Source organism: Opisthorchis viverrini, assembly GCF_000715545.1.
Source record: "Opisthorchis viverrini unplaced genomic scaffold opera_v5_45, whole genome shotgun sequence".
In the NCBI taxonomy this organism is placed as follows: Eukaryota; Metazoa; Platyhelminthes; class Trematoda; order Opisthorchiida; family Opisthorchiidae; genus Opisthorchis; species Opisthorchis viverrini.
The window spans coordinates 619,327-632,265 of record NW_008751701.1 but is presented as its reverse complement, the minus strand read 5'-3'; the positions used below and the strand labels follow the sequence as shown (position 1 = coordinate 632,265).

The window sequence follows — 12,939 nt, the reverse complement described above, 5'->3', positions numbered from 1 at the left end:
TATTCGACCTCATCATTGAACTAGTGGTACCTCATGCTCGATTGTTCTGTTTTCAACATTCCACAATCTATGATTACATCACATGGCAAGCTTATCTCTTTAGTCGTACGTTTTACCCCGTCATGTTACTGTTCACCAGGTGCACATTGTAACGCCTGATCATGCATCGATTATTTTGCTCCCTACAAGCTAGGAAATAAAACTAGTGTTATTCTGATATGGGTATCGGCACGTAATTTCGGCTCTTCAAATATGTGCGATGATAAATGTAAGTTATTCTGGAGAAAACGAAGTATTAGTTTCCATTCCCTGGCGTTCTTTCAACCCTTGCTCTGTTTGGTATCATTTTACTCTTCTTTTGATTAGTCTTCATGAATCGGGTCCCATGAACACTTCAGTTCAGTGACGATACAGCTAGTGGGTTAGTATAAGATTCCAATATTACACTCTGCTATCTCTTTACTTGTATCAAGCCACTGCAGTATGCTAAATGCCTGCGTGATCTGAATGTGCAATGTTATTTTCCTCCAGACACCTCACGTCTCGTACTAGCGAATTCCCCATTACAGACTACAGCTCTGTCTAATGACTAGTGCTGCGTTTGGTCTCGCTCTAACTAACAAAAACAAACGGAAGTCAGCATTCATTCAATACTAAAAAGCATTGTATGCCAACGTGTATATATAGTCCATGTGAAGATGTGTCAGCAGCCCACCACTCGCGTACAACATGGCGGTGCGCCTCTGCTCGACATAGTGACTCACATAATTACTCAGTCACCGTTTAGCCTAAATGCACTTGCTCTGTATATCACAATTCCATTTCTATTGTCCTACTGCCATTTTCACTCGCCTCCTCCGCGATCAGCCTTTACCAGCGTTGATGTTTACCTGTTTAAATTCACCGAGCTTTTTTACTAATTCGACTTCGCTCCCACTCAGAATAAAAGTCTGGTACATGGGGTACTCCATAATGCACAATCCCCAATTATGTCTGCCTGGTGGTTTTCCATCCTGCATGTCGGATAGCATACAAGAGGTGTGAAAACCTCGTGTGGTTGTCGGGTACGCCCTGCAGGGAGGATCATCCTACAACATTGTATTATGGTGCGTTTGTATACTTGCCAGACTTCAGTAACGCGGATGCATCGCTCATCGTCGGCAGTTTTGAGTGTGTCCATCAATTCAGAAAGTCCATAGAAGAGCACTGTTTTTTCTGTTTGCTACTATCGCTGGTGGACTCGTTACTGATGTGTCACTTATCTGGCAACGCCACTAGCAACATATGGCAAAATAAACCTTTTATCTGTTAAAAAATGCCTTAGCAACACGGCATAGCTTGAAAGTACACTTCAATGCCCACGGCTTACATAGACATGCAAAGTTGAGGCTATTTTCGTCAAAATTGGTGTTGTGCCGCACCAAATCCCACCTCGTCAACTAAACAAGACACACACTAGCTACTGCTCCCGTGGGTGGATACATACAGGAAAAGAATAATATATGCACGATTAAATTCTTAAACCCACCATCACCGGCATACAAGGCTAGCGCCTAAAGGGTTTTTCGCCATACATCATTCATTGCTTGAAGCTGATAACAGCGCTTTGGCAACTGCGGGTCATTAAAATTACATTCACCTTACCTCGTAGATTGTGGCGTTGCCCAACTGGCGGAATAACCTCCAGAAAATTTAGTCAATCATACCGGAAATTATACTACTTTTAGTTATCGTGTTTGATTTCCTTTACCACATCACGCTCTTGAATTATTACTATGATTTTCTTTCTATCGCGTACTATCATAGGTAACATTAGCAAATTTGAACAGCCTTTGATCGCTAGACTACTAGGTACACAACTACCCCCATCATGTCTCCTCACCGTAGTTATAGTAAACTCCAGTTTTCTCTCTTTTTGAACACGGTCCTATTTGATGCCTCCTAAAACTCATCAGGCCTTGCTAATCTCATCTCATTGTCTCTTTTTCCTAGGTTTTGACCTGCGGCTCAACCCGATTCAGATGCTTTGGCCGTCATACATGTCCTGTGTTTTACACCCGTAGTTACACTCATCGGGTCGAAAATTACCTGCGATACCACACCGGCTTTGCTCTCCAACTGCGGGTTCCCCGGGCCAAACAAAAAATACCGCTGTCCGCAGAATTGCGCATAACAGAATAATCACCTTGGACATGGCGACTCTCACGGAGTTGTCCAGAAACCGAAGTATGTCAGTGCAAAGATGGCACGGCACGGATATATCCACAACTATTCACTTTCTACTTTTGGCGATACCTCCTCACTCACTCGTTCGTCTACCTGCAAGTGTGAACAAGCTTTTCACCTAGTCTCAGCCGCCTCAGAGATCCGTTCATTTTACTATGCCGAATCTTCCGTTCCGATATAAACATCACATTGATTTCATCCTATGCTCTTCAAAAAGTCAATCATTTTCTATGCAATCGGCTTTTCATTATTTGCGTTAGCACAAACCCCTTCCCCGATGGAGATTTACACCCGGCACCACTCCTAAAGTGACATAGTGCGCTTCTGCAGCTTCAGTGAGATTACTGCTACCACTCATCGGTGTTGATGATTCCTGTAATTCATCATACCCAATGGCGCTTTTTGTAAACCTGACTATATGCACAACACTTCAAGGCCGAAAGGGCCTCATCGCCGGTTTTAGACCGGCCAGATCGAAGCAACCTAGCTATCGCACCTAATGTATCGTTCTCTTGCCTCATTTTTTGCAGTTTTATGTTTTGTTATCAAGCGCAAGGCAGGATGCCACTTTTTGCCTTCACTCTTTGTCTTTGCTCCTTCTTACCTTCAAATGTTACCGATCTGATCTCATCTCAGCTGGTACATTACCCCAAAAGAACGTTAAAGTCCTGGTATTTGTATTTGTATTTCCATGCCGGCTTAGGCATGATCAAGTCCATATTGGATATTTTCAACTCTCATGCTTTTTTATGACTGTAACCTCATGATCTTGCCTGACGGTATGCCATCAACAGGTCTATTGTGAACATTATCATATTACCATTATTATTAATATTAATGTTAATATTATTAGTGCAACACAGATGACAAATTAACTTGAAAGTTTGGGTGTTTTTTGGCTAAAATATACGGAAAGATCACCATTCGAAAAATTTTGCTTTCACACGTTATGGTCCAGAATTAAATTTTAGCTTAGTACGGCCCACGGGAGCTAACAAGTATAAGTTTTCCCGTATTCGCTTTAGGCGCTCTCAAGGAAGGCGCCCTTTTGAGCTGTGAAAACGTTAGCTGTTGGCATATTCTATGCTCCTCTGCAACCAACGGTGGGAATTTCTCCAAATCTATCAAGCAAGCAAGTTGTTCTCCATCGTTTACTCTTAACCGGCAGGTTGTACGAAGTTATGGAACACAGAAGGAGTTTAGTTAGAATAAACGCAAAAAGCCGACAGATGCGCAGAGGTTCAGCAACCGTATAAAAACGGACCAGACCTAACTTGAATAGGGTTTCGGAAAAATGACGCTGTGCATATCAAGGGGACACAATCGACGAACACAAGTGGGGGAATTTGGAACCAAACCTTGCAGGTGATGTCGACATTAAAGAGGGGTTCATAAATGGAAGATACTTTTTTCGAACTAGAACTTGTACCGTCGCAAGAATGGGATGACCTTGAACTCCCTGAGATGTTAGCTCAAGCGACGGATAGAAAGGTGGTTACGAAGGACAACAGCTTATTTTTGTACCTAAGAAAGGTGGTTTCCACCTCGGGGTTGTAGGATGCACTGAAAACCAGTATATTCGCTGTCCTTTGTCAATGATCAAGTTTCACTCGTGCAACCACTTAGTTTACTGTCAGATAAGGGAGGTGCTACCTCATACAAATACTTGACTCTACACACTGCTCACCACCTGATGAAGATAAATCCCTAAAGGGCTTGGCTAAAGATCGCCCATCCAATGATGTCCAAAATATTCTCTTAGTCAGTCAGTAAACGTACTTTCTCAAATTCATTGGGGCGCACCAGCAAAAGTGAGGTCAATGGTGTAACGACGACTCACTGTCGAACAATTTCGTTTGTATGATGAAAGCCTTTGCAAAACTGCCCGACAGTAGCACGTTATCTGCGGTGGAAACAGAGTATATGTACTGATAATATTTGCTTCCACCTAGTGGCTGGCATACCGCAGCCATGATTATAATGGTAGAGTAAGAATGAAAGCATGATTGGCGAGTACTCATGGTTGCATTGAAAATGGGGCTGTCAAACGTATAGTGTGCACCTGGCGCGATTACAAGGCGTTGGACATCAGAGGCAGAGACACACAGTTTTGACCTGCAAACGAAGAGAGACGTTGATAAATTTTGTGACAGTCACTGCACGTAGCCTAGCCTCGTTAGCCATGAGGAACCAAAAAATTTGCTGCGCACAAAGTTTTGAGCTCTCCATAGGACTTGGACCCTTAGGGTTTACCAACTACAAGCTAATACTCTGTTTAATCCCTTCAGCGCTTCAGGTATGGCTGTGCCTAGAAGAACGACAGTATGTTTGCGATATCATAGCAGTAAGCAAAACCTCAAAGTTGCAAAATTTGAATTATAATATTGATGTGTATACTCAACTTGTAGGTGGCAGACCGACAGACATGTTCATTCGATTACAGTCAGAATAAAGCATGACTGGGGGCTTGCGGGTACTGGAGAGTGCACGAAAAAAGGACAATGTCATGAACAGTTGGCAGTAACTGAGGAAAAAACAATGATGGGTTCGTTTCTCAAATTGAAAGATGCATGCTGATGGAAGCATAATCGGGTCGTTACGGCCTGAACACGGCAGGCAACAACGAAGCTGGGAGGAAGGTATAACCAACGGGGCACGCTTATTGCTTGAAAAGCCATCGCAGTTGCAGTAACGGAGAAAAATTAGTAACATGGGTATGAGGTCCGGCTAGTTCAAAAATAAAGCCGGCTGACATGAACCAAAAGTGTGAACAATTGCCGACCAGTAGTGACCTTGGCGGCTGATTAAATAGCCAGTGTCAAAACAAGCAAAAATGGGCATGCGATTCATGCACAAGCCAGCATTCTGATTGGTAAGTTATGCACAAGCCAGGAAGCGCGCGCGTTCAAATTGCATTTGTGCACAAGCCAAGAAAAAACAAGTTAAATGGTTGAAGCGTATAAACCAAGGAAAGATGGACTGTCAGTGCAAGCGAGAAAATAGCCTGGAACAATTTTAATGATTTATTGCAGGATACCTCTGCTTCTATGCGTGAAATACTTGCCATAGTACGTTTATAAAATAAAAAATCTTAACATCACAGAATTCATCCGCGAACCTTAACGTATCCATCGAACCGCCTTTATTCACACAACTTTCTTCTGTTTACCCACATCATTTCTTGCAATCAAAGCTTGGGAGGAACTCGACATTTGTGTTTTAGGAAATCTCGATTCAAACTTGACTATAGTCATGGATATGTAGCCATAGTCAAAACTTCGCACTCAGAACGTTAAGTTGCTTTCATCTTGGTGAATCATTTTTAGTGCTACATATGACTCAGCAAAAGCAGTAGCATCCTACTAAATGCCATATTAACCGGGGAAGTCGAAAACTTGCCGAGCGCCGTCGCCCGGACTTGATCCGCCAACCCTTGTGACGGCTAGTGCAAATTTCTGTTGAGCAGCTGGGCCTCGTATGCAGTGGTTGTATGTTTCTGTATGGATCACGTGACTATGACCAGCCAATCATTTGCTTTAGTTTGGCTTGTGCATGAATCGACTTCCGCAAAAATGAAGATGGAATAATTCGAAGTAGAATAAATTGCTAAGCTTGCCTTGAAAATATGGTTTAATACGAAACCAATTGGACTCAACGGTGGGACTGTTGTAGAGACGGGGAGTTAATGCCAATTCGTGGGGCCAAACGGGCACCGCGCATGGAGTTGAAACTGTGGAACAGGCCAGCCGAAATCGCAGCGGGAACCCAGGTTTGTCAAATCCGAACGAAAGTTTAATCGGGTTAGAATGAGCTCTTACCGGAGGTTGTTTGGGCGAGGTGAAGTTACAGGCTGAATTGGGCAAGAGGTTGCGGTCGAAATGCTAAAGAAAACTGTTGTGGGTGTTCCACCATACTGGGTTTGGCTCTGCCATGCCACCACCACACTGGCATACTTCTGTTTAAGGACAGCCTGGTAACGGTCCTCGAGGATGTCGCAGTCGGGGATAGGATACGCGTTTCCGTGGCAGCTGGATCTGTGTTAGGAGAGGAGACTGACCAGATGAGGTCAGGCGGATTTAGCGTCCCGGATACTTTTCCTTCATTTGAAGCACCATGCGACCGTAGACCGCGGACAAGCCAGCTTGAACTAATTTCGGTTGTACGGGACGTTTGGGCAACTACGGCCGAAGTTTGAAGCTTCGGAAGAGGGGGACTGAGTATTAGAAGTAAATTATTAGGCCGCAGACGATTTATGCCTTTTCCGTTGAGGCGAATTCAAGCTGCGAATCACTTTATCAGGTTTGTTTAATTTGCACTGAGTTTGCACTAGCTTCAGCTAAAACCGGCTCGTAATTTCCCATTCTTGATATACATACAAAATTCCTTATCCTCGATCACTTCATGAGCTCCCGCTTACCTGCACAGCACGGACAGATTCCATCCAAAGATCTTGAACAACACCTAGCTTACATCGCCAGATACTTTCCTTGGTTTCCAGTGGATGAATTGACGAAGACAGCCATACATCTGCTTCGAAGGAAGTGGTTTTCGTGGCAAGGTGACCTCACGACAATTCCACCGTCTATTTTGCTTGCTTCGTCTATGTGCTTTTGATCTTCAATTGTTTTGCTCATGCGTGCCACAGGGGCCGACCCGTCCGACACTTGTGCATTGGCATTTATGTCCGTGTGTGAATGTGAACGCTTCCATATCCTATCTTGTCTTCTCATATATCTCGTCTGATCGCACGGCCAATGAGAATCACGAGAATGTCGTCGGGAGGGACAATCGTAACCCACACTTCTGGACCAACATTCTATTCGCCGTTGTTTGGTGTGTGGACGTTGACACTGCACCATGACGGTGAGTGACAAACTCGTGCACTTGTTAACGCTATGAACGTGTGCATATTGTAATATTTGCTTACACTTGTGTAAATTGTACCATAGAATTTTGAACTCGATTCATCTTTTGATATTCGGGATTGTCGAAACTACGCGTCATTCAAATTTCCGTATCGTGAACCATATCAATGACCGACCATCGCCCGGCAGCTATTTGCATATTAGCCGCAGCAGAATGCCATCCATGTTAGTGGAACACATTCTGACGGAATCCATCAAGCCCAGTTAGCACGCGTCCGTTCCTGGGTGAAGACCCTGTGCGGAATCTGTGCAGAACTTCTGCACTAATTTCCGGCTTTTAAGCCTCGGGGGATTGAGACGTTTGATAGACATCAGAGCTTCTTTATTTGTCTCACAGTAATAGAAAACCACAATACCTTGCATTTCCGTGTGCCTAGTAAATGCAAACGGTCAACCGATTTAAGTGGTTTTGTTTTATTGTGCGGTGCCATTGCTCGCTGAAAGCTCTGCGTTCTGCTTGTCCTCCCGTGCAACTGAGAGTGAGTTTNTTTCATGTGTTTCATTCCCGGTGTGTTCACGTGAACGAAACCGTTCAAAATATGTTTCATTTCAATTAACCGTCAATGCGCCCGAAGTTTGTTCGTGTTGCGTGTAAAGGCTCTTCAAGAACAACGCTACATAGGAAAATAAGACAGGCGGTTGCGGCAATTGGCTGTTTTCGTTGCTCGACTGATGAATGCGTCCATAATGCCGTTAGTCGACTATCTGAGGGTAGGATCCATGATTAATCAGATGATAGGCTGTAGGTATGCCGAATTTGATCGTTCCAGATGATAAACTAGGCTGCGATTTATCACGAGGTTCGCCGGCGGTTCCCCCGATCCATGTTATCAGAACTTTGGAACCAGAAAGACATTCGCCACTGTGGTCCCTGGAGAACCTTTCGGTTCCTGCGTTTTGCCATAAGGTAGCCCACTGCAAGTCGTTGAAAGGATCAGTCCGTATGTTCTGCTTGCACTTATATTGCTTTTCATCAGTATCCTTTTTAAACCATTCACAACCAGGTAGAAGTATTTTAACGGCTGTTCGTCGGATGGCGCGAAGGCTGAATCTACCTTTATCCGGTTTAGCCGTTGTGTTGGACGAACTCAGATACTTTTTTCCGTCTCTTCCGAAAGATCCACGGACTGTAATGAAAACCCCCCGTCGTTGCTGCGTGCGACAGAAGGCCGGTGGAATGTACATCCACCTTGGGTTGAAAGCAGGTTTGCTGCAACAGCTCCGTGAGATCCAGACTACGGTTACGAATATCGAAATTCAAATTAACGTTGACGGTATTCGGGCCTATAACAACTCGCGTACTCAAGTGTGGCCTATACTCTCCCGGATAATTTCACCCTTTCTCGGTCAGCCTTTCGTCGTGGGAATATACTGTGGTAAGCAAAAACCCAATGATGCCCATCAGCTGATGTCTGACACGGTCGCTGAGTTGACAGACGTCTTGGCGAACGGTGTCTCCGGGGTTTGCAGTACTCATACCGTCCGTCTTCAATGCATTATTTGTGATAGTCCTGCTAGGGCCTTTCTGAAGCAAGTGAAGGGACATACAGGATATTATGGCTGTGATTACTGTACACAAAGGGGTGTGCACATTGGCACACGTATGACTTTTCCCTCGTTGACAGCTCCCTTGCGTCGTGACTATGATTTCCGGACCAGAAAACAAGAGAAGCACCATATAGGTCCAAGTCCGATGGAGGAGTTAAATTTTCCCATGATTGACGGTTTCCCACCAGATTACATGCATAGCGTGTGTCTTGGTTTAGTGCGGAAATTTCTCATCTTACTCAGAGCTATGCCAATTGGACACAAGGCCAGGCTTTCTTTGGAGTCCTGGAATCTGCTGAATGCTAACATTGAGCAACAGAGTTTGGCTCTGAGTATTGATTTCCCCCGAAAATGTAGAGGTGTCGTAGACCTGGATCGGTGGAAGGCATCTGAGCTACGACAGTTTCTTCTGTACATAGGACCCGTTGTTTTACGAGACATCTTACATCCTGACGTTTACGAATGTTTCATGTATTTTTCGGTAACCACTTTCATAGGCTGTTCACCTTTTTTTCACAACATTATGCTAATTTTTTAATTGATGTTTCCAAGGTTGCGGTGTCAAAATTTGCTGCTATTTTTGGTCCCAGCCATTTAGTGTACAACATACACCTCTTCTCCCATTTGTTCAATTTCATCAAGCTTTATGGTTGCTTGGATCGTTTTTCCTGTTTTCCCTATGAATCGGAGCTGGGTCATTTGAAGCATTACATACATGGTCCAAAACCACCGGCCGTTCAGCTTTACCGCCGACTGTCCGAGCGTGTGGGATTGGATGCTGTCGAAAGGAAGGTGTTTTTGGATGATGTTGGTTTGCGACTGAGGCCATCGGTCACTGCCGGATGTCGCAGGTTTATTCATAGGGATGTCGTTTTTTCGAAAAACTTTCCCGACAACTGCATTTTGCTTGATGGTCAGCCAGCTGTAATTGTAGATTTTTCTAAAGATACTATTGTGTACCAGAAATTCAAAACTGTTCTACCGTTTTACACTCACGTATTGATTTCGACGGACGTCTTAGTTTTTCAATGCTCCGACTTGCAACACACTCGGCTGTTTGCATCAGTCGACCAAATATCTTGTAAATGCTTAAGTTTTTCCCGCACAGACACTCGTATATACTTCCCCATTTTGCATACCCTCATCGATTAGTCAGTAATCTTACCACTGTCACTCGACACATGTATGCATTTATTACTTATTTTACTCATTAGTTCGTAAAATATATATACATATTTATGTTGGCGTTTTGTTATTCCATCAAAGCTTCCGTGTGCCTGTGGATATTCTGCTGTTAAATGTCGTATTTGGAAGTTGTTTTTCAGCCATGTATGCTGTGCTCATATTTGCGGACAACTCTGTTGGTATAGTGCATGAATCGTGGTTCGTACCGCCCGATTCAGTCCTTTGGCCCTCGTGCACAACCAGCACTCTTTATGCAAACTTACTGAAGGGTACTTTGCCGAAATGTCCACTCAAGTCGTGCACGTACGAAGTGTATCGGCAGTGCAGTAAGTTCATTTTCAGTTAAAAATGTTCTAGAAACTTTTCCGGATGCACTGAGTGCTCAGCAGGAAGCCCTTGACTCAGGGCATACCTCCTCCGCGGAGCAAAACGATGAACGGCTGGTACGTCAATCCAGGCAAAAACAGTATGTTTATGAATCGTATTACAATGGTTGCAGTGCAAAGAAACGGCTGCCGTCTGATTTTACAGACGGGTCGGATCGTGATTCCAGTGGTGACACCACTTTGTTTGCGAACATAGTCATAAGCCCACCAACTCCAAAAAGACTGTAGGTCCTCCCGCACCTACCAACTTTTCAATTTGTAAAATCCTCATTTTCAGATGTACCAATCCGACTGCCACGATTAGTAGTCTCATTCCTGTTCGAGACGCGCCACCCGTCCCTCGTGATGCCCCGATGATATGTGGAACGTACGTTTTATTTCATTACCACCATCAAATAATCTATCAGCAGTTCCACGTGTACAACACTTCCCGCCGTGGGCGATCCAGCACCACGCAGTTCTACCCCGATCCCCAGGTTTTCTCAACATTCCATGTACTTTACTTTCTAGAACTAACTCTCCAAATCCCAAGGCCAGCGTAATTTCCCCGGATCTGGCCAACCTCATTCTCAGTGAGTAGATTACCATGTTCTAATTAAACTATTTTATAGAGAATTTAGAGAAGATTTACTCGTCGCTCCAAAGACTGCACATGAAGATAGACGCTCTAGTACCCACTAGCAGTTCTGAGGCACTCAACGAGCCCCCTCTTCCGCTTTCATCCATGGATGATCTCCAAAAGTATGAGGAACATCTAAGAGATGGTCCACGCTATGCACAGCTGGTAAGTATTAGTCGTAGTCACGATTGTTGATTTGACAAAGGTGGAAAGGTGGCTCTTGCAGGAGGCTGGCGATGTACAAGTGTACCTGACCAACGTGCTTACGCGGACGTTGGCTCCAAGGCTGGCCGTACTACTCAACTGGCGCGGGATAAATGACAAAAAAGCCTTCGGGTCAACCAGGCTCGCCCAGGGACTTATTTGTAAGTAGTCAATTGTTATTTTATATTTAGCTAGTTGAATCAGTGTCTGGATGAAACTCAATAACTATGTTCTTCATTACAGACGCGGCAACTGAGAAATTTCCGAACACAAATCCGCGACAAATAAAGGAAATCGTTCATCGCTGGCTGGAGAACGAACGGCAGAAAGTTCGGAAACGCCTGCAGAGAGCCACCAAGAGTGACAAATGATCTTCCCCCTGTATTTTTTATAATTCACTCATTAAAACATTTGTACTTGAAGGCGCTTATTGATATCCGGAAATGTAATACACTGAGCAATTATATGGGGGCAGATGGGTTATCACTTAGTGTTTAGGATGTTACTGAATCGTACTAGGGAAAGGGATAAATCCGTATAATGGGCTATATTTGCGCGTCGAACGACTTTAGCTAAGTGCGGACTGGGTGCGGAAATCCCGGTACTGAGTACGGATTTCCCGCACCCGGGTGCAGAAGTGTGCGGAAATTTCCGCTCCCGGGTGCGGACTGGGTGCGGAAACCTGTTTCATTTCCGCCCCGGTTCCGCATCCGGGTGCAGAAATCTGCGGAAACTGTGCGGAAATGTCCGCACCCGGGTGCGGATACGGAATCCTCCCAAACCGTTCTTGCGTGATCAATATGCAGGCATATAGGGACAGCTTAACCGAAGTTAAGGACAAAACAGTTTATTAGATGATATACTTATCTCGGAAGCGATCGGTAAGGTCGTCGCACGCAACCCGCTGCCTCGTAAAACCGGGTCTAATGGGACCCAAGAGGAAATTCTTCGTTTGATTGGGGCTTTCACAACACCCATAAATTACTTCCACCTACTCTTCTTCGGCTCTGGACTCCATTGTAGTTCCTCAAGGCCCTGTTTTGGGACAGGTTTATTCTCCGTTTACGCCAGCGATCTTCTAGATATTCTTTCAAATCAATGTGTACTATTTCGGACGACGGAAATTCATGGAGTTCCAGCGTTAGCGTCACCCAAATGTGTGTAGCCGCTGAGTAGCGGCGGTCGTTGAACCGGTGTCTTCCCCTGAATGATGGAGACTGCGCCCAGACAAAATTCAGAGGGGACCCAGTGAATACTGTTGTCGTTCATGGTGATAATGAACCAGGTGGTAGATACCAAAAAGGGTGAAAAATTAGCTAACAGGGCACTCGTTGTTCCACAGATAATTTGGGTAAGCTTCAGCTGTAATACTCGCATGGACTACCAGGACCTCTATAATGCCTACGTTAGACCGATTTTTGAATGCATTGAGCAAGTAGTCTGCTCAGGAGGTAAGAAGGACATAACCTTCATCGAACATGTCCAACGAGCTACCATGATAATGGTTGCCGGACTAAAATCCGTGGACTATGGAACGCGTCTCAGAGTGCTTGGCTTTTTCCCTCTGTGTACCGGAGCCTCCGAGGAGACCTAATAGTTACTCAGGCCTTTTTGAACAAGGTTTAGCCAGCGCCAGCGGCTAGAAGCACAATGTTTTATTCTGCAAAACTCCTGCAGCCGAAATAAAAACTTTAATTAACAAATGTTGCACTTCTTTGCACATATGCGTAGACTGAAAACCCCCCTCATCTGCCGTAATTTTTTTGCAAGTTGTTTTAACCGATATCATTTGGAAATTATTGGCGCACATTCGGCTTTGAACTTCGTCTGCTATGGCTTCGGAAGT

General features: G+C 44.6%; 2 protein-coding genes across 2 annotated transcripts in view; both read left to right on the top strand.

Moving 5' to 3' along the window:
- Nucleotides 1-8,184: 8,184 nt before the first annotated feature.
- On the top strand, nucleotides 8,185-9,234 carry T265_13197 (hypothetical protein; the record flags this gene model as incomplete). Its single annotated transcript, XM_009167714.1, has 1 exon — nucleotides 8,185-9,234. A coding segment is annotated over one exon (1,050 nt), but the record flags the coding sequence as incomplete, so codon positions are not given.
- A 3,234-nt stretch (nucleotides 9,235-12,468) lies between these two features.
- T265_03239 (hypothetical protein) overlaps nucleotides 12,469-12,939 on the top strand; it is a gene marked incomplete at both ends in the record, with an annotated part of 43,841 nt that continues 43,370 nt past the window's right edge. The window contains one exon of the mRNA XM_009167672.1: nucleotides 12,469-12,544. Within this exon, the coding sequence (XP_009165936.1) occupies nucleotides 12,469-12,544 (76 nt within the window). The remainder of the gene's footprint in view (nucleotides 12,545-12,939) is intronic.